Here is a 22,677-nt window from a genome sequence, read left to right as displayed (position 1 = left end):
ACCAGGTGAATCAAGGTGACAGCTATAATCCCTTATTGATGTCACTTGTTAAATCCTCTTCAATCAGTGTCGATAAAGGGGAGGAGACAGGTTAAAGAAGGATTTTTAAGCCTTCAGACAATTGAGACATGGATTGTGTAACCCAATATTAGGAATGTGGTCTTAATGTTTGGTATACTCAGTGTATATGGCACTTCTGGGTGTAAATAGCTCATTGACATTTTCAGGCAAGTGATCATAATGTTCGTGCAAGCAAAACATACTCCTGGCTTATCCGATTAGGAAGTGTCTTTCAGACTTTAATGTCAGTCTGAGTCACATACTGTATACTACTCCCATTTTAAATTGACATTTTAGTAATTTAGCAGACGCTCTTATCCAGAGCAGCTTACAGTTAGTACATTCATCTTACGACGGCTAGGTTATCAGAACTCAGGTTAAGACCCAGATGCAGACAGCTAGAATCACAGATGGTTGTTGACCCAAACAGGGGGCAGGCAAAAGACAGGTCAAGGGCAGGCAGAGGTCTGTAATCCAGGGCAGAGTCAGTAAGGTACAGAACGGCAGGCAGGCTCGGGGTCAGGGCAGGCAGAATAGTCAGAACCGGGGAAACCAGGAAACAGAAACTTGAGAAACTTGAGAAAACGGGAAACATGCTGGTAAGACCTGACAAGACAAGACGAACTAGCAACAGACAAACAGAGAACACAGATATAAATGCAAAGGGGATAATGGGGAAGATGGGCGACACCTGGGGGGGTGGAGACAAGCACAAAGACAGGTGAAACCGATCAGGGTGTGACATAGGTGGGACAACTACATATCTCAGTTATAGTAAGTTAATTGTTCCTCAAAAAAGTAGCTATCAGCAAAGTTAGTGCTAGTCATTTCGTATTTATTTTTAATTCCCACCCAAGACCGGGGTTCAACCCCCACATCGACCCTTACTAAGTGCAAAACAATGTCATTGTTTAATTTTATTTTTTAAACTACACTAAATTGATACTTCATAGTAGTGCCTCGTGACAGAGTGAATGCCAAATCGAGAGCTGGCCAGTGATCATGCAAAATTGGGTTCTCGGTTCCGAGATTAACTTCATAGCGGTATTTCATTCATTAGAAAGTCACTCGGAAAGAGGAATGGAGGCTTAAAATGTATATATATATTTTTTTATATATTCAGGCAGGTGGGAAAAAACTGTAGGAAGGGTGAGGAATCAAACCCCGGTCTCCAACGGGGAGATTTGTATATGTGACATGTGCAGGGAGTGTTAGAACTCCACCACAGCTCTGCATGAATGGAGGCCCTCTTGCCTATGTCCGTGGTACTTGTGATGTCATCCCATCCCATCCTCTCTTCTGTCTCTGACTCATGTATTTCCACAGGTTGGCTTCCGGAAGGGCGGCATCCAGCTCCTCAGTCCCCTGGGCAGGAGGACGCAGATGGAGGTGGTGCTGGCTGGCGTGCTGCTTGCCTCTCTCCTCGCCCTGTTCGGATGTGCCGTCACACTGGGCATACGCTACAACAAAGGTGAGAGGCTTTTGGTTACACGCACTCACGCACGCATGAAAATACACACTCACACATAAGCACACACACACACGTGTTACGTCTTTATAATACGGCTTATAATATGTTATGGTCTCTCTGTGTATCAACATTTCATCTGGCTGGTGTTTAGCAGTATCGTTATGAATGATTATTAAGACATTATGGGGTCATACATGCTTGTGACAAAAGTCTTGTGACAATGCATTATAACAACATCATGAATCATTATACCAGCAGGCTTTATAAAGCATTACAGAATTCTGTTTTTCTACCTTGACACCAGACCCAGCGCGGAGCCTGTGTCTGACCGAGGCCTGTATTACGGTGGCCAGTAAGATCGTAGAGGCCCTGGACCGCAGCGCCGATCCCTGCCAAGACTTCTACCAGTATGCCTGCGGGGGCTGGGTCCGCAAGAACCCCCTCCCTGATGGACGCTCTCGCTGGAGCACCTTTAACAGCATCTGGGACCAGAACCAGGCTGTTCTTAAACACCTGCTCGGTGAGTTGGAACCAAACACATGTACACAATACACACATGCTCAAACATACCATATTACCATATCAAAATATGGAAGTCATCTGCTGATTAGGGGTACAATTTGGTGACAGTTGAGTGTCTAAACGTGTCTGAACAGTATTGTTGTCTGAAAAGCATCGAAACAATGTTTTGTACTGATGGGAAATGAAGGCGTGGTAATGTAAAAGATAAATGCGAACTTCATCATCTAAACATCACACAGAAAACATCTACAGCCAAACTCATTTCATAAACCAGTCAAAATAGCAGATTGTGCTGACAAAAAACAAAACGTAAGTTAGCGACCTAAGTTTAAAAGCTAAATATAAATAAAACTCCTGGAAAGGGGGTCTGAGCTGTCAACCCTGAGTAACGATAGTTACAATTTAAATCAGTTGAGTGAACTATCCCTTCACCTCGTTTTGTTATAACATATTTGGTCTGATAAATGTTTACATGACAACCAGAATGATGTCAACAAACATAGCTGGAATTTAGCTTAGCGAACCATCAAACAGGCAAAGTGTCAACACAGGACTAAGATCCGGCTCGGACGCTCATCGGACGTGGCAGGGCTTGCAAACCATTACAGATTACAAAGAAGCACAGCCGAGAGCAGCCCAGTGACACAAAACTACCGGACGAGCTAAACCACTTCTATGCTCGCTTCGAGGCAAATAACACTGAAATATGCATGAGAGCACCAGCTGTTACGGACGACTGTGTGATCACATTCTCTGCAGCCGATGCGAGTAAGACCTTTAAACAGGTCAACATTTTACAAGGCCGCAGGGCCAGACGGATTACCAGGACGTGTACTGCGAGCATGCGCTGACCAACTGGAAAGTGTCTTCACTGACATTTTCAACCTCTCCCTGTCCGAGTCTGTAATACCAACATGTTTTAAGCAGACCACCATAGTCCCTGTGCCCAAGAACACTAAGGTAACCTGTCGAAATGACTACCGACCCGTAGCACTTACGTCTGTAGCCATGAAGTGCTTTGAAAAGCTAATCATGGCACACATCTACACCATTATCCCGGAAAAACTAGACACACTCCAATTTGCATACCGCCCTAACAGATCCACAGATGATGCAATCTCTATTGCACTCCACTCTGCCCTTTCCCACCTGGACAAAAGGAACACCTATGTGAGAATGCTATTCATTGACTACAGCTCAGCGTTCAACACCATAGTGCCCTCAAAGCTCATCAATAAGCTAAGGACCCTGGGACTAAACACCTCCCTCTGCAACTGGATCCTGGACTTCCTGACAGGCTGCCCCCAGGTGGTAAGGGTAGGTAACAACACATCCGCCATGCTGATCCTCAACACGGGAGCCCCTCAGCATTGCATGCTCAGTTCTTTCCTGTACTCCCACGTCTCCAACACCATCATTAAGTTTGCCGATGACACAACAGCCTGATCACTGACAACAACGAGAAAGCCTATAGGGAGGAGGTCAGAGACCTGGCCGTGTGGTGCCAGGACAACAACTTCTCCCTCAATGTCATCAAGAAAAAGGAGATGATTGTGGACTACAGGAAAATGAGAACCGAGCATGCCCCCATTCTCATCGACAGGGCTGTATTGGAGCAGGTGGAGAGCTTCAAGTTCCTTGGTGTCCACATCACCAACAAACTAACATGGTCCAAGCACACCAAGACAGTCGTGAAGAGGGCACGACCAAACCTATTCCCCCTCAGGAAACTGAAAATATTTGGCATGGGTCCTCAGATCTTCAAAAGGTTCTACAGCTGCACCATCGAGAGCATCCTGACTGGTTGCATCACTGCCTGGAATGGCAACTGCTCGGCCTCCGACCGCAAGGCACTACAGGGGGTAGTGTGTATGGCCGAAGGCCATAAAAAGTGTCAAAGAATCCAGCCACCCTAGTCATAGACTGTTCGCCCTGCTACCGCACGGCAAGCGGTACCAGAGCTTGGTGCCGTAAGTCTAGGTCCAAGAGGCTTCTAAACAGCTTCTACCCACAAGCCTTAAGACTCCTGAACATCTAATCAAATGGCTACCCAGACTATTTGTATTGCCCCCCCCCCTTTACCCTTCTGCTACTCTCTGTTATTATCTATGCATCGTCACTTTAATAACTCTACCTACATGTATATATTACCTCAATTAATTTGTCAGTATCAGCAGATTAGGCCTACCCTGTAGTTTTTGTAGTATGCCTATTATTAAGGATTCTGATGATGATTCCATACATGTAATACGTCATAGAATTGCATGAAATGTGTTTATAAAAGGCATATTTTTTCCAGGATCCTCTTAAAATGTAAAAAAAAGTTTTCCTCTAGCTGGGGCTAAGCTGCTTCCCCAAACATGGAACTCACGCAACGTCTCTGATGTTGTGTAGCCTATTTCATTATGCTTGTTTAGTGTTTGACTCGGACAGTAAAGTTTCAAGTTTTAATGTCACATGCGCCAGTACAGTGAAATGCCTTTCTTGCAAACTCAGAAGGCAACAATGCAATAATCAATAACAATGTATTACTTGAAAAAAACACATGAGAAATAAGAAATATGAAATGCACATTAAAGTAAGTAAGTAAGCATACCATATACAGGAAATAGTCCGTTCCAATACATTTACATTTACATTTAAGTCATTTAGCAGACGCTCTTATCCAGAGCGACTTACAAGTTGGCAATACCATACTTACATGTGCAGGGATACTGGAGTGATGGAGGTAGGGGTAAGGGGACTAGGCAACAGGATATAAGATAAACAGAGTAGCAAGAGCTTGCATTTGAGTGGGTGTGCAGGTGTGTAGAGTATGTATAAATGTATTTGCATATTATGTGTGAGTGAGAAAAAATTATGGAGTGAGTGTTTGTGTGTGTTGGAGTGACAGTGAGTGTGTAGGGCCATGTGAGAGTGCATAGAGACAGTGCACATTTTGAAATTAAAGGTCAATAAAGATACAAGGTAATCTCGGTCCGTGTAGCTATTTTGTTAGCTATTTATCAGTTGTATTGCTTGGGGATAGAAGCTGTTCAAGAGCCTGTTGGTGTCAGACTTGATGCATCGGTACCAGTGGCGATTTTAGCATGTAAATGTTGGTGAGGCAAACTCCCCCAATTCTTGGGGGGATTAATGCCAGCAAAGTCACTAAACAACACAACACTAAACAATACATTCATTCCACTATAACGGTGACAAACGGTGCCCACAAACTGTTAGGGCCTACATAAAGCTGTCCCAACAGCAGAGCTTTCTTTTCAGAACATGGAGTGAATCCTACACCTGGCTACCTGCCTTTAAAAAAACATAGCTGATATGGTTGACTTGCTTAAACAAATGTGGTTTCGACTGACACTTGAGATGTACAAACGATGGCATAAGGGAATGGCGAGCGGATAAGAGGCACTCCTTAATTTCGATTTAAGACATTAATGGGTGAGATAGGACGGACGTAGTCAATATAACTATTTGTTCAGCATTTTTGAAATCTACAGCGACAGAACATTCAGAACATGGGCCGTTCTTACATTATTCTACCTGTACACCAAGTCAGAACCGTAGGATAATTAAAGGGGGCATATAAGCAGACAATGAAAGCTCTTACAAAATTCAATGATTACCTTTCTCTAAAACAGACTATAGGCTACATGTGCACCACCATGTCAGGAAAGTAGGCGAGGGGAAGGGGGGAGGGGAAAAAGGGACCAAATTGTTAAGTTGAGGCACATGGGCTACTAACAGCTTACTACACAACATACACTTAGTATTACTTTCTTAGCTACAGTATACATATCTCCCTGGCATATTACGTGATTATGCAGCAGCATACAATACATTTTTGGACGCGGCAGTCCTTCTTGTGGGCAAATGTTGTCATCAAACTTTGTCATCAAAGTCTGTCATTCTCTGGATTTATGGTGCTGGGAACTTTGGAAAAAAACTATGTTGAATCATGATGTTAGTGATCTTCAGGTCGCAGCTCTAGAAAGAGGTCCGAGTTCCCGACTTGGAATTCCGAGTTGGATGACTGTTCAAAATGTATTTTCCCAGTCGGAGCTCGTTTTTTTCTGAGATTACTGAGATTTCCCATTTCAGAGTTTCCAGTTGTTTTGAACGTGGCAGAAGTCATGCTGAATTAACTGCATTGTCCAATGTATTCAACCTTTTCTGGCCCATGGTGTTGTATGTGAATGTTTAGCCTTTTAAGCTTGAAAAAAAAGAGACCCTTAAACCCAGACTTGGACCACACACCCACTCCACTGAAGCAGGCTAGTGATTGCTTTGCAAAGCTTACAGTTAGCCACCGATTCCTTCATTGTTGAATTTGTGATTTCCTTGTTGTGTAATGTTAATGGCCAATGAGCGCTGATACATTTTATCTAGAATTTCTCTTCATATGACAAGGATTGAACAAGGATTTGCCAGTAAATTGTCGACATGATTCATGATGACGACTGCTTTTCTAGTTTGCTAGCTAAGGTTTAGAGAGTATGATGTTGACATGATTAGTCCAATCTATGCTATGGTAGGTATAACGTGATTTCACATAATTGTATCTGTTGCCAATGACCTTGAGCCTTCTTGGATGGGCACTTCTAATGTAACTCTGGCAGCACCCAAGGGGCTTGAATTTTCGAGCTCTCCCCGGAGCTGTTGCCGTTACGTAGTGACAGAACACTGATCCAATCACGGCGCAACTAGAGAACATTACCAACCCATATGCTCCGTATTTTCCGCTGCCTGCCCAACCACCACAGAAAGCACTGAGCTAGGCTGAAACACCTGCATTTTGGAGCTCCCTTACTCCAGAAAACAAAAAAAGAGACCATGTTTGTATTGTATTAACTTTAATAACTCAATAAATCTTTTTTTTTTTTACATTGTTTGCAAACTAATGTGACACACATTAATGCCAAGACGGACAACAAAGAAACAAACAAAACCAATTATATTGTTTTATTTATATTTAGCTAAACAGATGGGGCCCAAAACAGGCCCTGGATGACAGGTCACCACTGACCGGTACTTCTTGCTGTGTGGCAGCACAGAAAATAGTGTGCGGTTGGGGTCTTTGACAATTTTCTGGGCCTTCTTTTCACACCGCCTGATATAGAGGTCCTGGATGGCAGGGAACTCGGCCCCAGTGATGTACTAGGCTGACCGCACAACCCTCTGTAGCGTAGCGCCATGCGATCGAGGGCAGTGCTATTGCCATACCAAGCAGTGATGCAGCCAGTCAATATGCTCTGTGGTACAGCTGTAGAACCTTTTCAGGATTTGAGGGACCATGACAAACTTTTTCAACCTCCTGAGGGGGAGAGGCCCTGTCGAGCGTTCTTCACGACTGTGCGTGTGTATTTGGATCATTTTAAGTCTTTAGTGATTTGGACACAGAGGAACTTGAAGCTGTCTACCTGCTCCACTGCCACCCTGTTGATGTGGATGGGGACGTGCTCGCCCCCCGTTTCCTGTAGTCCACGATCAGCTCCTTGGTCTTGCTGATGTTGAGGGAGAAGTTGTTGCTCTGGCACCACACTGCTAGGTCACAGACCTCCCTGTAGGCTGACTCACCATTGCCGGTGATCAGGCCTACCACCGTCGTGTCGTCAGTAAACTTGATGATGATGTTGGAGTCGTGCATGTCCACACAGTCGTGAACAGGTAGTACAGGAGGGGACTAAGAACACACCCCTGTGGGGCCCTTGTGTTAAGGGTCAGCATGGTGGAGGTGATGTTGCCTACCTTCACCACCTGGGGTCGAAGCAAAGAATATTGCAGTTCCGAGAGTCCCGTTGGTAGAAAATCTACGATCGGAGGTCATCCATCTTGTTATCAAGTGACTGTACAGTACATTAGCCAGTAGAATGGAGGGAAGAGGTGGCCGGTTTTCCCTTTGCCTTAATCTCACCAGGATCCCCCTCTTGCCTGTGTAACGCCGGCATTTCCTCTTGGTAGCCCGAAAATTGGGTTGGAATTACAGAAAGAGCCCAGGGCAGATGAGTTTAAGTAGAAGCCGGAATTGGGGTAAGTAACTGACGATCTGATGGTCAAGATTTGTTGTTGGTTGTAAGAAATATTAGCGTATACATTTTGTGAAAAAATAGTAAAAATAAAGAACAAAATAATCACAAAATAGCAAAGTTGGGTCTGAGCTTGCAAAATGGAAACCATCCAGTTTTGACAGAGGGGTTGTAAGCGGTTGTAACTTGTATAGTTGTGCTGCCCACTTGGCAAATGGCCTAATAACGGGCTTGTTTCCCAAGGGAAATTTGTGGTGTTTCTTGGTCGCATTTATTCTGTGTTATGTGTTAAATGATGCAATGTGATTACACAAATTTTCACTTGCCACACAGCAATTTTTGCCTACGCCACTGGAGCAGGCTAGTCAGCATTTACAGTACTTTGTGGTTTTTTAGGCCAGCTGATTCAGCTTGTCTTGCTAAGTGGGCAGAACAGGGATGTATACCAAATGGCACCCTTTTCCCTGTATAGTCTTTTTTACTAGGGTCCTTGTGCACTATAAATGGAATAGAGTGCCATTTGGGACACAACCCAGACCTGGGACTGCAGGCCACTCACAGTGCAGTTCTGATGAATACCTGGCTACATCCGGTGCATGTAAATTTTCACTTGTCTGACCGCTTGCATGCTGACGAGTTTCTCACACAATTGGCCTATCTGGGTGATGTTTTTTCTCACTTGAATGATCTGAATCTAGGATTACAGGGACTCTCCGCAACTATATTTAATGTGTGGGACAATATTGAGGCTATGATTAAGAAGACTTTTACTGCCTCAGAAACCCGGATCCGGGAGCACCCCCCCCCCCCCCCCCCACTGACTAGCATAGCTAGCATAGCGTCACAAGTAAATTGTAGCATCTAAATATCATTAAATCACAAGTCCAAGACACCAGATGAAAGATACACTTCTTGTGAATCTAGCCACCATTTCTGATTTTTAAAATGTTTTACAGGGAAGACACAATATGTAAATCTATTAGCTAACCACGTTAGCAAAAGACACCATTTTTTTTACTCCACTATTTTTCCACTCCATCACTAGCTATCACCAATTCGACCAAATAAAGAAATAAATAGCCACTAACCAAGAAAAAACCTCATCAGATGACAGTCTGATAACATATTTATTGTATAGCATAGGTTTTGTTAGAAAAATGTGCATATTTCAGGTATAAATCATAGTTTGCCATTGCAGCCACCATCACAAATCTCCCCAAAGCGACTAGAATTACTACAGAGAGCAACGTGTATTACCAATTTACTCATCATAAAACATTTCATAAAAATAAACAAAGCATAGCAATGGAAAGACACAGATCTTGTGAATTCAGACAATATTTCAGATTTTCTAAGCGTTTTACAGCGAAAACACAATAAATCGTTATATTAGCATACCACATGTGCAAACGTTACCCAGCATGAATTCAAGGCAACGGGAGCGATAACGTTATCATCACCAAAATATATTAATTTTTTCACTAACCTTCTCAGAATTCTTCCGATGACACTCCTGTAACATCATATTACAACATACATATAGAGTTTGTTCGAAAATGTGCATATTTAGCCACAAAAAAACGTGGTTATACAATGAGAATAGTAGCAAAACTGGCCTGAAAATGTCGGGCGCCATCTTTGAGAGTGATCTAGTCTAATCGATAACTAATCATAAACTTGACTAAAAAATACAGGGTTGACAGGAATCTAAAGACAAATTAGTTCTTAATGCAATCGCTGAATTACATTTCTAAAATTATCCTTACTGTGCAATACCGGGTCCGCCAAAGCGAAGCTACACAAAACAAAATGGCGATATATGCGTTTAACATTTTTCAACAGAACAGCGATTTATCATCATAAATAGTTCTTACTATGAGCTGTTCTTCCATCAGAATCTTGGGCAATGTATCCTTTCTCCGGTCTAATCGTCTTTTGGTCGAAAGATGTCCTCTTGTCCCGTCGAAATGGCCACTAACGTTCGGTATGTACAGGAAAAGTGCCCAGCTCATGGAAGGGCGTCACAAATAAATGCCTCAAAATCGCACTAAACGGATATAAATTGCTATAAAACGGTTTAAATTAACTACCTTATGATGTTTTTAACACCTATAACGAGTAAAAACATGACCGGCGATATATTACTGGCTAAACCAAGGCTTGGAAAGAGGCCAGTCCGACGTCCATCGTGCGTCGAGCGCAGGGTCCAAAAGAAAGCTACTTCCGGTCTTTGGTGTTTTATACAGGCCCTGATTGCGCAATCGACTCCATTCAAATTGTCACCACTTACTGACATCTAGAGGAAGGCGTAGGCAGTGTTTGTATCCTCATAGCATTCACAGGGACATTAAAACTGACCTGGGACCAGAGGCCAAGATTTCTGAAATCTCACTCCCTGTCAGGAAAAGTTCTGTAGAATGAGTTCTGTTCCACTCAGAGACATAATTCCAACGGTTATAGAAACTAGAGAGTGTTTTCTATCCAATAATAACAATAATATGCATATTGTACGAGCAAGAATTGAGTACTAGGCAGTTTAATTTGGCAATGTCAAAAAAAAAAAGTGCTAACAGCTCCCCCTATTGACAAAAGGTTTTAAGAAGATGGAGCTCCCCTCTGTCTGCATTAAGAAGGACAACACAGAGGTCCTTCCATCGTTGTATGATTTTTTGTGTGCAAATGAACTCAAGATTACAGACAATGTCAAATGTGATATAGCGAAGCACCTGAGTGAGTTGGGTGTGCAATTACGCAGGTACCTTCCTGAAATTGATGACCCAAACAACTGGATTTGTTATCCCTTCCATGCCCTGCCTCCAGTCCACTTAACGATTTCTGAAAAAGAGAGCCTCATTGAAATTGCAACTCATTGAAATTTTATTTAATCAGAAGCCACTGCCAGATTTCTGGATCGGACTGCACTCGGAGTATCCTACCCTTGGCAAATCGCGCTGTTAATACACTGATGCCCTTTGCAACCACGTACCTACACTACCGTTCAAAAGTTTGGGGTCACTTAGAAATGTCCTTGTTTTTGAAAGAAAATATACATTTTTGTTCATTAAAATAACATCAAATTGATCAGAAATACAGTGTACACATTATTAATATTGTAAATGACTATTGTAGCTGGAAACGGCAAAAAAAAAATCTGGAATATCTACATATTCCAGAGGCCCATTATCAGCAACCATCACTCCTGTGTTCCAATGGCACGTTGTGTTAGCTAATCGAAGTTTATCATTTTAAAAGGCTAATTGATCATCAGAAAACCCTTTTGCAATTATATTAGCACAGCTGAAACTGTCGTGCTGATTAAAGAAGCAATGGAACTGTCTTTCTTTAGACTGGTTCAGTATCAGCTGATAATGGGCCTCTGTACACCTATGTAGATATTCCATTAAAAATCAGCTGTTTCCATCTACAATAGTCATTTACATCATTAACAATGTCTACACTGTATTTCTGATCCATTTGATGTTATTTTAATGGATAATAAAGGACATTTCTAAGTGACACCAAACTTTTGAACGGTAGTGTATGTGAGAGTCTATTCTCGACTTTCACTGGCATGAAAACTAAATACAGGCACAGACTGTGTGTGGAAAATGATTTAAGACTGAGAATCTCCCCAATACAACCCAACATTGCAGAGTTATGTGCATCCTTCCAAACACACCCTTCTCATTAACCCGTGGTGATTTATTCACAATTTTAAATAAATAGCAAAATTATTGATTATTATTATTTGTGCCCTGGTCCTATAAGAGCTCTTTGTCACGTCCCACAAGCCAGATTGTGACAAAAACTCACACTCATTCTTATGTTTAATAAATGTATAGTGTGTGTGTGGCAAGCTTACAATGATGGCAAAAAACAACATTTGAGAGTGCTAGAGGGGGTACGCAGCTGGAGGTTGAATGTTTGAAGGGGTACGGGACTATAAAACATTTGGGAACCACTGCTCCAGACCACCGCAAGGGGGAGTTAGAGGGATGATTATGCTTTTGGGTCCCAAGGCGCTAATGTGTCTTTACCTAAATGAATGAATTGTGCACGACTTCAAGCCGAACAATTATTATTATTATTATTATTAACCCTGCATTATAATGATATAAAGGCCTCTTAGGGGCTTACATTTTACATGTAAGGTTTTACATTTCTAACTCAATATCACAGAGCAGATTTGCCCCAACGAAAAATGCATCAACCCCTACAAATATATTCATTAATTATTAAATCTGCAATATCATTGTATAAAAGTCCCTTTAGATATTAATTTAGAATCCTCCAATCCTCTAAATTTTTATTAGATCCGCAGGGACATTTTATTGATCTGCAAGTATTTGCATTTAGTGAGTTCCGAGAGCCGTGTCATACCAATTATTATTGGATTGTTCACCATGGCAACCACCTGTTAGTATAAAATTGAAAGGTATGTGTTAAAAAAAAAAAAAGAATTCAATCATATATTTGTATTTGTACAGATGCTTTATTATTTACAGTAGGGATGGACAGCTGGAGGCATTTTGTTTTTCACAAGCGTAGCAGGCTGTGAATTCTGCAAACAAGGTTTCCATGATGGGCTATTTACAAGACAATAGACTCTTCATACCTCCATTTATTTAAAAAAGGATAGTCTAATAGCTCGGCTAGGTGTAACACAAAAAATACCCCCAACTGGCAATGTATCAAGTGCTCTAAAGTAACATTTCTAGCTCCGAACCGCTTGCAACCGCACAATGTCGGATAAGCATATACTGTACAGTATTTGTTCATCAACATCTTTATGCTTTTGTTAATAAAATAATGATAAAAATACTCTTTCAAAATGCAGATGTTTATTTCAACTACTGTACATCTCTGCTACATTTTAGTTCCACTTCCCCCCCAGCTCCACGATCACGGGTAAAACCTTGCTGAGATGATCAATGTATTTGTTGCATTGTTGTATCTTCCCTGGAATACACAGGCATTGAGCATGTTGCTCTACCAAGGAGAGGAGGTAGCATCGAGACCAGAGAATGTCCCAAAACCTTGTACCATGTCCAAGAGAGAGGGTATAAAATCCACAGGGTTAGAGATGTATAAAAGAAGATTGTCTGCATATAAGGACACCTTGTGAGTTATGTTGCCCCTTAATCCTCTCCTCCGCCCACAGGGCGATAGCAAGAGGCTCAATAGCCATATCAAACAGGAAAGGGGATAAATAGCAACCCTGCCTGGCCCCCCTGTGGAGAGGGAAGTAGCTGGAGGTAACATTGTTGGTGCGAACAGAAGCCACTGGGGACGAGTACAACATCTTAATCCAGGAAAGGAATGACGTGCCAAACCCAAAGCTCTCTAGTACTGTAAATGGGTATTCCCACTCAACCCGGTCGAAAGCCTTTTCAGCATCAAGAGAGATGACAACCTCTGACTGTAGAGTTGAGTGGGTAGAATAAAGAATATTAAATAGCCGGCGCATATTATATAAAGATTGCCTACTTGAGATAAATCCGGTTTAGTCAGAGCTAATTATATTTGGCATCACTGTCTCTAAAGGGTGCAAGAGGACCTTATTGAGAATTTTATAATCGCAGCACAAAAGGCTTTTACGGCGGTGTGAGCCACAGTCTAGGGATTCTTGTCTTTTTTTAAGCAAAACCGAAATAGTCGCATGAGTAAGTGTCTGTGGCAGTTCCTGACTAGCAGAGGATAGGGGATAATTTAGAGGAGAATGCTTTATAAAATTCAATAGGGAAGCCATCAGGCCCAGGTGCTTTTACCGCTCTGCATGGACTGGATTACCAGAGTAGGTTCATTATCACTTATTGAGGCATCCGTTTTGGTTTGTTCATCTGAGTTGAGACCTGGGATGTCCAGATTGTCTAGAAATGCATGCATACGAGATGTGTCAGGAAGAGCCTCTGACGAGTAAAGAGCAGAATAGAATTGCTTAAATTGATTGTTGATTTCTTTGGGATTAGTAGAAGTTAAATCAGCTGCAACACATATTTCAGGTATGGTGCTGTTAGCAGCGGATTGTCGAAGCTGGTGAGATAACAACTTGCCAGCTTTCTCTCCGTGTTCATAGAATTTTCGCCTCGACTTAAACAGAAGCTGCTCCGTTTGTTTGGTGGAAAGATTGTCAAATTCCGATTGGTGCATCAGTAGTCGGAGAAGAGGCATATCTGTTGTCCACATCTAGAATGAGTTGAGGTACACTGCCGTTCCATAGTTTGGGGCCACTTAGAACTGTCCTTGTTTTTTAAAGAAAATACATTTAGGCCCGTTAAAATAATATCAAATTGATCAGGAATACAGTGTCGACATTGTTAATGTTGTAAATGACTATTGTACCTGGAAACGGCTGATTTATAATGGAATATCTACACAGGCGTACAGAGGCCCATTATCAGCAACCATCACTCCTGTGTTCCAATGGCACGTTGTGTTAGCTAATCCACGTTTATCATTTCAAAAGGCTAATTGATCATTAGAAAACCCTTTTGCAATTATGTTAGCACAGCTGAAATGGTTTTTCTGATTAACGAAGCAATAAAACTGGCCTTCTTTAGACTAGTTGAGTATCTGGAGCATCAGCATTTGTGGGTTCGATTACAGGATGGACAGAAACAAAGCCCTTTCTTCTGAAACTCGTCAGTCTATTTTTGTTCTGAGAAATGAAAGCTATTCCATGCGGGAAATTGCCAAGAAACTGAAGATCTCGGACAACGCTGTGTACTACTCCCCTCAAAGAACAGCGCAAACTGGATGGACAAAGAATGTGCTTTTCTTTCAAAAACAAGGACATTTCTAAGTGACGGCAAACTTTTGAACGGTAGTGTGGCTCCGATAAGTGTAGGTGTGCTGTTTGTTGTCATACGCTGTGTATGAAATAATTAGTCCCCTTAGAAATGCTTTTAACGACTACCACACAGTAGAGTGAGACACGTCAGAGGTGCAGTTGATCTGATATGTATTTTTTAAAGGCACTACAGGATAGTAGTTTGTCAAGTCGCCACGCGCATTGTGACACAGTTCTCTCCGGAAAGCGAATATCTAGCTGGACAGGGCTATGGTCTGAGATAACGATGCTGTGATATTGGCTATTAGTTACAAAAGGAATTATTCTATTGTCCAGCAGGAAAAAGTCAATCCTAGAGTATGAGCGGTGTACTGGAGAGAAAAAGGAGTACTGTTTAGCAGTGGGATTGCTCCTCCTGCATTGATCAGAAAAATTATAGGATTCTAGAAATGAGTTGATTACTGCTCCTGATTTTGAAATCATATTGTTGGGCTTCGGTCTGGATCTGTCTAGACTTGGATGCAATACACAATTGAACTCTCCGCCCAATATCAAATGATGAGAGTTAAGGTCGGGAGGTGTTGCGATGAGGTCAGAGTAAAATTGAGCTTCATCCCAATTAGGGCCATAGAGGTTAGTCAGAATAACCAGTGTGCTAAACAATTCCCCCATCACTATAATATATCTGCCATTAGTATCTGAAATTTCTTTGGAGGAGACAAACGGGGTGCCTTTCCTGATAAAGATGGCTGCCCCTCTGGCCTTAGCACCAAAGTTGGAGTGAACTATTTGGTCTACCCATCCTCTCTTTAGTTTATCATGGCTACACTTGACCACCTGGTTAATTCCTTTCACGTTCCAGCTGATAAAGCATGTGGAGCCTAGAGTATTTGAATTAGTCATAGTAATCAGAAATGAATGTTAGTACGATCACATGGCTAGTGTGCTGAAAGGTCAGAGTAATAAAATATAAAGAAAATAAAAAACTGCTAAAAACAACAAAATACCCAGAAGAAAACCTTGGACCCCTATGCTGGCCTTCCCCCTGTTGGAAGGCTGCATTTACCTCTCCTAGACTAGAGCAAAATGCTACCATGTTAAACTGAACCTCTGTAGAGCTCTATCCAGGGCGAACGTAATCAAGTTTAAACCGACGGAAGGGATTCTGGAGGGAACCACCTCCGTTATCTAAGATAACTTATGCATATTTAAAGTATAATAAAGCAATATATATATATAAAATGTGGTATATGTCGCCCCCCTAGGGGTATATGTCGTCGTCCCCCTTAGGTAGCAACTTGGCTAATTATTACCCTGCCACCTAGCACCGTTGCAGTACAGCACCAGCTAGTTGGTAAAAGCTAATTGTGCCATGTATTGTAAATAAAATGCTATTTAAACTATATTGTCCTTGTCAGAATATGTCACCCTATACATACCATCCTTGTTCATAGCGTTAAGTTACTGGATTCATTTTTTGGGGGGGCAGCAGGGTGGAGGCACGTTTCTAATCAAGATATGAATTCACTAGTTGGTCCTTGGTCGCGTTAGCATGGCTAGAGTAGTGTTGCCTGTCCTCCTGTGGATGTAGGTGCGCGACAATGTATTCTTTGGCCTTGGTTGGGTCTAAGAAGGGAGTAGTGATCTTCAGTACAGCTGGGTAAAGAATGCCGAACTTGGTGTCCAGACAGCGATGTAGGAGCCCCCTCACCTCGTTGACTGACCTCTTCTTCATGACTGCCGCCGTGTAGTCCGGGTAAATGTGAATATTCTGGCTGTCGTGGGTGATGGGAGCCGCTCGCACTGCCTTACGGAAGACATCCTCCTTCTCCTGAAGGTAGTGGAATTGAACTACTATGGGTCTGGGCGGATACCCATTCTTTGGTGCAGACTGTATGCTTTTGTGCGCACGGTCAAGGGTGGGGGCGTAATCGAGGCCAAGAATTTCCTGTAGCAGTTTAGCTATGGACAGGGTAGGCCGCATTCCGCCTACGGTCTCGAGTCCATCTCTCACGCCGAAAATGCGACCGTTCCACCGGCGCTGTCCGTTCTGAAGGTCCTCGACCTTGGAAGTGAGTTTGACGACATCTGATGATAGCTGGGTGACTTGCTCTTCCAGTGTCACCACTTTGTCTGAGTAAATATTTGCGCCATCTACCACGCTATTCAGACGGGTGTCATGTCGCGCCAAGTCTTTGTTAACGGAGTCGAACTTTATGTTGACCTCGGTGGCAAGAATAGCTATTTGTGCGGATAGGTCAGTGGATAATGACTCCACCTTAGCCAGCACAGTCTGTTCAGATGTAATGATAGCCGCATTACCATGGCTAGTTCGGGGGGATCAGAGTCCGTGTCAGCTGAGCCCGAGGCATCAGCAGAGGCCTGCTCCTTTGTGGCCCACGGCCTGTTATTGTCTCGACATTTTACGATTAGAAGGCCAAATATTTCAGGGAAAAAAAGACAGATTAGAAAATTGGGTTTGATTCCAAATTGTTACAAAATTAACATGGTGGGGAGGTATTAATAGTAAATTGTTCGCCCTGGATCGGAGCACCGAGAAAACGCGTCTTTACATGTTGCTGCTCACCAGCTCCCCCCGGTTTACCGTTTTATCTGTGGATTAATTGTTGGAGTAGAGGACATTGTGCATTTCAGTTAAAATACCAACCCAATGTTTATATCCCAGGACAAATTAGCTAGCAACAGCAAGCTAGCTAGCTAAATTGCAATAAATGTTTAATGCTTTTCAACTTGTCCCCAAATGAATATAATTGGTTCAGAGTTTGTTTTTGATATTTCAACCTGCGTGTCCTGATCGTGTCTGGTGTGGGGGTACAAAATCAACATGCATGCGTCCGGTTTGGTCAGCATGTCACACAATCACATTAGCCTCTGTTCTCCTCCTCCTCATCCAACTTTTCATCTTCTTCCCTCCCCCTCTTTTTTTCTACTTCTTTAGAGAACGGCACGTTCAACTCCAGCAGTGACGCCGAGAAGAAGACTCAGTTCTACTACCTGTCCTGTCTCAACGAGCAGCGCATCGAGGAGCTGGGAGCCACGCCCCTCATTGACCTCATCGCAAAGGTCAGCGTTGCTTCAGACCCCGCCCCCTTCACACACACACACACACACACACACACACACACACACACACACACACACACACACACACACACACACACACACACACACACACACACACACACACACACACACACAGGTTGCATCCCAATAATCTCTAATTTCTCCAAAAGTTTGTATCCTTCAAGGATTTGAAAGGGAATGGCTTGTATATGGAAACTCCCTCTAGGACAGTGGCCACCAACCTTTTCTGAGTCAAGATCCCTTTCTAAGTCAAAATGCAAGCCTATGCAACATTAATAAATGAAAAACAGTTCTGTAGCAATGAGGTTTGTGTAGTAGGCTATAGACACAGTAAATTATCACTGCATATTGGCTATGCTTGAATTGCCCTGCCAATATTGATCTTCTCAGACCACTGTATATGATCACACTGGTAACAGATAATTTGTTGTACTACTTGTGAGGCACAGCTAAGTGAGCATAATATATATCTATATATACAGTTGAAGTCGGAAGTTTACATACACCTTACCAAAATACATTTAAACTCAGTTTTTCATAATTCCTGACATTTAATCCTAGTAAATCCTAGTAAAAATTTCCTGTTTTAGATCAGTTAGGATCACCACTTTATTTTAAGAATGTGAAATGTCGGAATAATAGTAGAGAGAATTATTTATTTCATCACATTCCCAGTGGGTCAGAAGTTTACATACAATCAATTAGTATTTGGTAGCATTGCCTTTAAATTGTTTAACTTAGGTCAAACATTTCAGGTAGCCTTCCACACGGTTCCCACAATAAATTGTGTAGATTTTGGCCCATTCCTCCTGACAGAGCTGGTGTAACGGAGTCAGGTTTGTAGACCTCTTTGCTCATACATGCTTTTTCAGTTCTGCCCACAAATTTTTTATAGGATTGAGGTCAGGGCTTTGTGATGGCCACTCCAATACCTTGACTTGGTTGTCCTTGAGCCATTTTGCCACAACTTTGGAAGTATGCTAGGGGTCATTGTCCATTTGGAAGACCCATTTGCGACCAAGCTTTAACTTCCTGACTGATGTCTTGAGATGTTGCTTCAATATATCCACATAATTTTCCATCCTCATAAAGCCATCTATTTTGTGAAGTGCACCTGCAGCAAAGCAACCCCCACAACATGATGCTGCCACCCCCGTGCTTCACGGTTGGGATGGTGGTCTTCAGCTTGCAAGCGTCCCCCTTTTCCCTCCAAACATAATGATGGTCATTATGGCCAAACAGTTCTATTTTTGTTTCATCAGACGAGAGGACATTTCTCCAAAAAGTACGATCTTTGTCCCCATGTGCAATTGCAAACCGTAGTCTGGCTTTTTTATGGCGGTTTTGGAGCAGTGGCTTCTTCCTTGCTGAGCAGCGTTTCAGGTTATGGTTATCGATATAGGACTCATTTTACTGTGGATATAGATGCGTTTGTACCTGTTTCCTTCAGCATCTTCAGAATGCTGTTGTTCTGGGATTGATTTGCACTTTTCGCACCAAAGTACGTTCATCTCTAGGAGACAGAAAGCGTCTCCTTCCTGAGCGGTTTGACGGCTGCGTGGTCCCATGGTGTTTATACTTGCGTACTATTGTTTGTACAGATGAACGTGGTACCCTCAGGCGTTTGGAAATTGCTCCCAAAAATGAAAATGAGGTCTTGGCTGATTTCTTTTGATTTCCCCATGATGTCAAACAGTGGCACAGAGTTTGAAGGTAGACCTTGAAATACATTCACAGGTACACCTCCAATTGACTCAAATTATGTCAATTAGCCTATCAGAAGCTTCTAAAGCCATGACATAATTTTCTGGAATTTTCTAAGCTGTTTAATTAATGGCACAGTCAACTTAGTGTATGTAATCGTCTGACCCACTGGAATTGAGATACAGTGAAATAATCTGTCTGTAAACAATTGTTGGAAAAATGACTTGTGTCATGCACAAAGTAGATGTCCTAACTGACTTGCCAAAACTATAGTTTGATAAGAAGAAATGTGTGGAGTTGTTGAAAAATGAGAAAAACGAGACTACAACCTAAGTGTATGTATACTTCCGACTTCAACTGTATGTATGTATGTATGTATATATATATATATATAATATTTCATTTTATTGGCATCTTATGGTCTGTCTGAGAGGAGGGAGGGAGCAGCGGTGCGGCTGTGTCTCACCCCGACTTACAGTCCCTTCGCTCTCCCTCCGTCCGCTGAGAAAAGGGGACACAGTCTTCCAGCTGATGGCGAAACTCAAGTACCACTCATGCACCAATTCATGTTGTTACTCCTATGACCACAGAACGTGAAATATACCTTTTTTTTTAAAGGAACAAGCCGCTAATAATAACAGTGCAAGCTTATCGGAAACACTTTGCAATACTCATTCATTGCAGCTGCAGTGCTGGTTGTCGTGTGAGTGGAAGTAAGAAGAACACACATTTTTGTTGGCTTATAAAGGTGTTGAACAAAGTGTTGCCATAAAAATAGCAGCTCTTTTCTGTATTCGTTGAGTCTCTCTAGCGTGTGTGTCTGTATGTGTGTGTTTGCAGACAGGTGGCTGGAACATCACAGGGCCCTGGGAGAAGGACAACTTCATGGAGGTGCTGAAGACAGTGTCGGGCCCCTACCGTGCCCAGCCCTTCTTCACCATCGGAGTCAGCGTGGACCCCAAGAACTCCAACAGTAACGTCATCCAGGTCAGCTGCTCTGGCTCTTTTGAAATGAAAACACATGTTCTAGCATACACAAACAAACATATAGGCATGCATGCATAGACACAGACAGACACACGCGGGCACACGTAGACAGACGTACGCATGCACGTGCACATGCGCACACACACACACACACATTTTAAGCTTTTGTATAATAACAGGTGCCGAATATGATAGTGAATGGACTCCGCACACTGCAATTCATTCTCCCTTATGATTGGTTTGTTTGCTCACCTCTTGATGCATTTCTGCCAGGTGGATCAATCGGGGCTGTTCCTCCCCTCGCGGGACTATTACCTCAACAAGACAGCCAATGAGAAGGTGAGTAAAGATCAGGTGGCTGGGGGCCAGCCAGTACATGTGTGGTCTTTTCCTACCTATGGCTGTCAACATGAGGTACCATAATAAATTAAAATACAGTAAATTACTGTCACAGGAAGCTGCTGAGTGGAGGACGGCTCAAAATAATGTCTGGAATTGGAAACCATGTGTTTGATTTGTTGGATACCATTCCATTAATTCTGTTCCAGCGATTACTATGAGCCTGTCTTCCCCAGTTTATTTATTTTCCAAAGCTTAGGAATTTCGTTCAGCATTTCAAGCTTCACAACATCATTAAAACACAAAATATCATCATGTCACCATACATGTACTGTCTGCAGAAGATGGCGGCTTCCCCTCCGTATGTATCTGCACAGGATTCTGTGGAGGGGGTCATCCATTATCTGTTTATCTAAACGTTGACGTGTATCTTGTTGTTCCATTCTAATTTACCCTCCTAATTTACCCTATAGCCTGTCACAAATCTCTCTGACCCAACCCAGCATATTTTAGCAGGGTGGTGGTCACTTTACAACAAACTAGAAAGAATTGACAACAAAACATCATTGTCAATTCATAGTCAACATAGCTACTAGAACTAACGCGTTAGTAAACCCGCTACAATCATGCAGTACAGTGTAGTCCGCAGCAATCAGTTTAGCAGTTACATGAGCGAGCCCCGGTGGCAATACATTAATCCACCAAAAGCTTACCTTGACAGTGTTGGATAGCCATAGCCAGCTAGCTAACACAGCATCACTCTCTGTTTGAGCCAGGTGTTTAAGTAGGCTAAACTAGCTAGCTACATTTGACACTAGCTAAGTAAATGAAAATGAAGAAAAAAATACTATGAAATATAGATAACTCTCACTCTCTCTTTGTTCAAACTGTTCAACTATTGTCTTTCTCTCTTTTTGAGCTAACTACTCACCACATTTTATGCACTCCAGTGCTAGCTAGCGGAAGCTTATGCTTTCAGTACTAGATGCATTATCTGATCCTTTTATTGGGTGGACAACATATCAGTTCATGCTGCAAGAGCTCTGAGAGGTTGGAGGAAGTCCTCCGGAAGATGTCATAATTACTGTAGCAGGCCTAAAACAAAATCCAGGTGGAGGATTTGCAATGAAAAACGAAAACGGGCGTTTCTCATTGAGCAAATTCAGATTGTACCTCCCCGTTTCACTCTGCTTTGCACCGTTGTCTTCCATTTGGTGGCAAGTGAACACGACCCTGAGCTTAATCCTGTGTCCCCTCCCAGGTGTTGAAGGCATATCTGGACTACATGGTGGAGCTGAGCCTGCTATTGGGGGGGGATAAGAACTCCACACAAAGCCAGATGCAGCAGATCCTAGACTTTGAAACGGCGCTCGCCAACATCACCGTACCGCCGGACGAACTTCGCGATGAGGAGAAGATCTACCACAAGATCACCATCGCCGAACTGCAGGTGTGTATGTGTCTGTTAGGTGGGGGATTACAGAGAGAACATGTGCACTTCCATGTGCAAGCAGTTACTTGGATGTGAGTATGTATGAGAGAGAGAGGTACATATGTGAGGTGGATTTTTTGTGAGGTGGATTTTGAGTGGATCAGAACCCCATGCCATCAGATCAGGCTGTAAAGTTTGTTCTTAATCAAATACAGTCTGTTCCCACATTTTCTTCTGTCTCCAT

The 22,677-nt window shown here is 42.6% G+C and overlaps 1 protein-coding gene across 2 annotated transcripts in view; it reads left to right on the top strand.

Annotated features, from left to right (window-relative positions):
- Window positions 1-22,677, top strand: part of LOC139549277 (endothelin-converting enzyme 2-like) — a 61,741-nt gene that overhangs the window by 27,880 nt on the left and 11,184 nt on the right. For both annotated transcript variants that reach the window (XM_071359547.1, XM_071359548.1), the window contains 6 exons: window positions 1,387-1,531; window positions 1,836-2,051; window positions 17,826-17,950; window positions 20,516-20,662; window positions 20,936-21,001; window positions 22,263-22,451. In XM_071359547.1, the coding sequence (XP_071215648.1) occupies window positions 1,387-1,531; window positions 1,836-2,051; window positions 17,826-17,950; window positions 20,516-20,662; window positions 20,936-21,001; window positions 22,263-22,451 (888 nt within the window). The remainder of the gene's footprint in view (window positions 1-1,386; window positions 1,532-1,835; window positions 2,052-17,825; window positions 17,951-20,515; window positions 20,663-20,935; window positions 21,002-22,262; window positions 22,452-22,677) is intronic.

This window comes from Salvelinus alpinus, chromosome 22, assembly GCF_045679555.1.
Source record: "Salvelinus alpinus chromosome 22, SLU_Salpinus.1, whole genome shotgun sequence".
NCBI classification, from domain to species: domain Eukaryota; kingdom Metazoa; phylum Chordata; class Actinopteri; order Salmoniformes; family Salmonidae; genus Salvelinus; species Salvelinus alpinus.
This window is presented reverse-complemented; position numbering and strand designations above follow the sequence as displayed.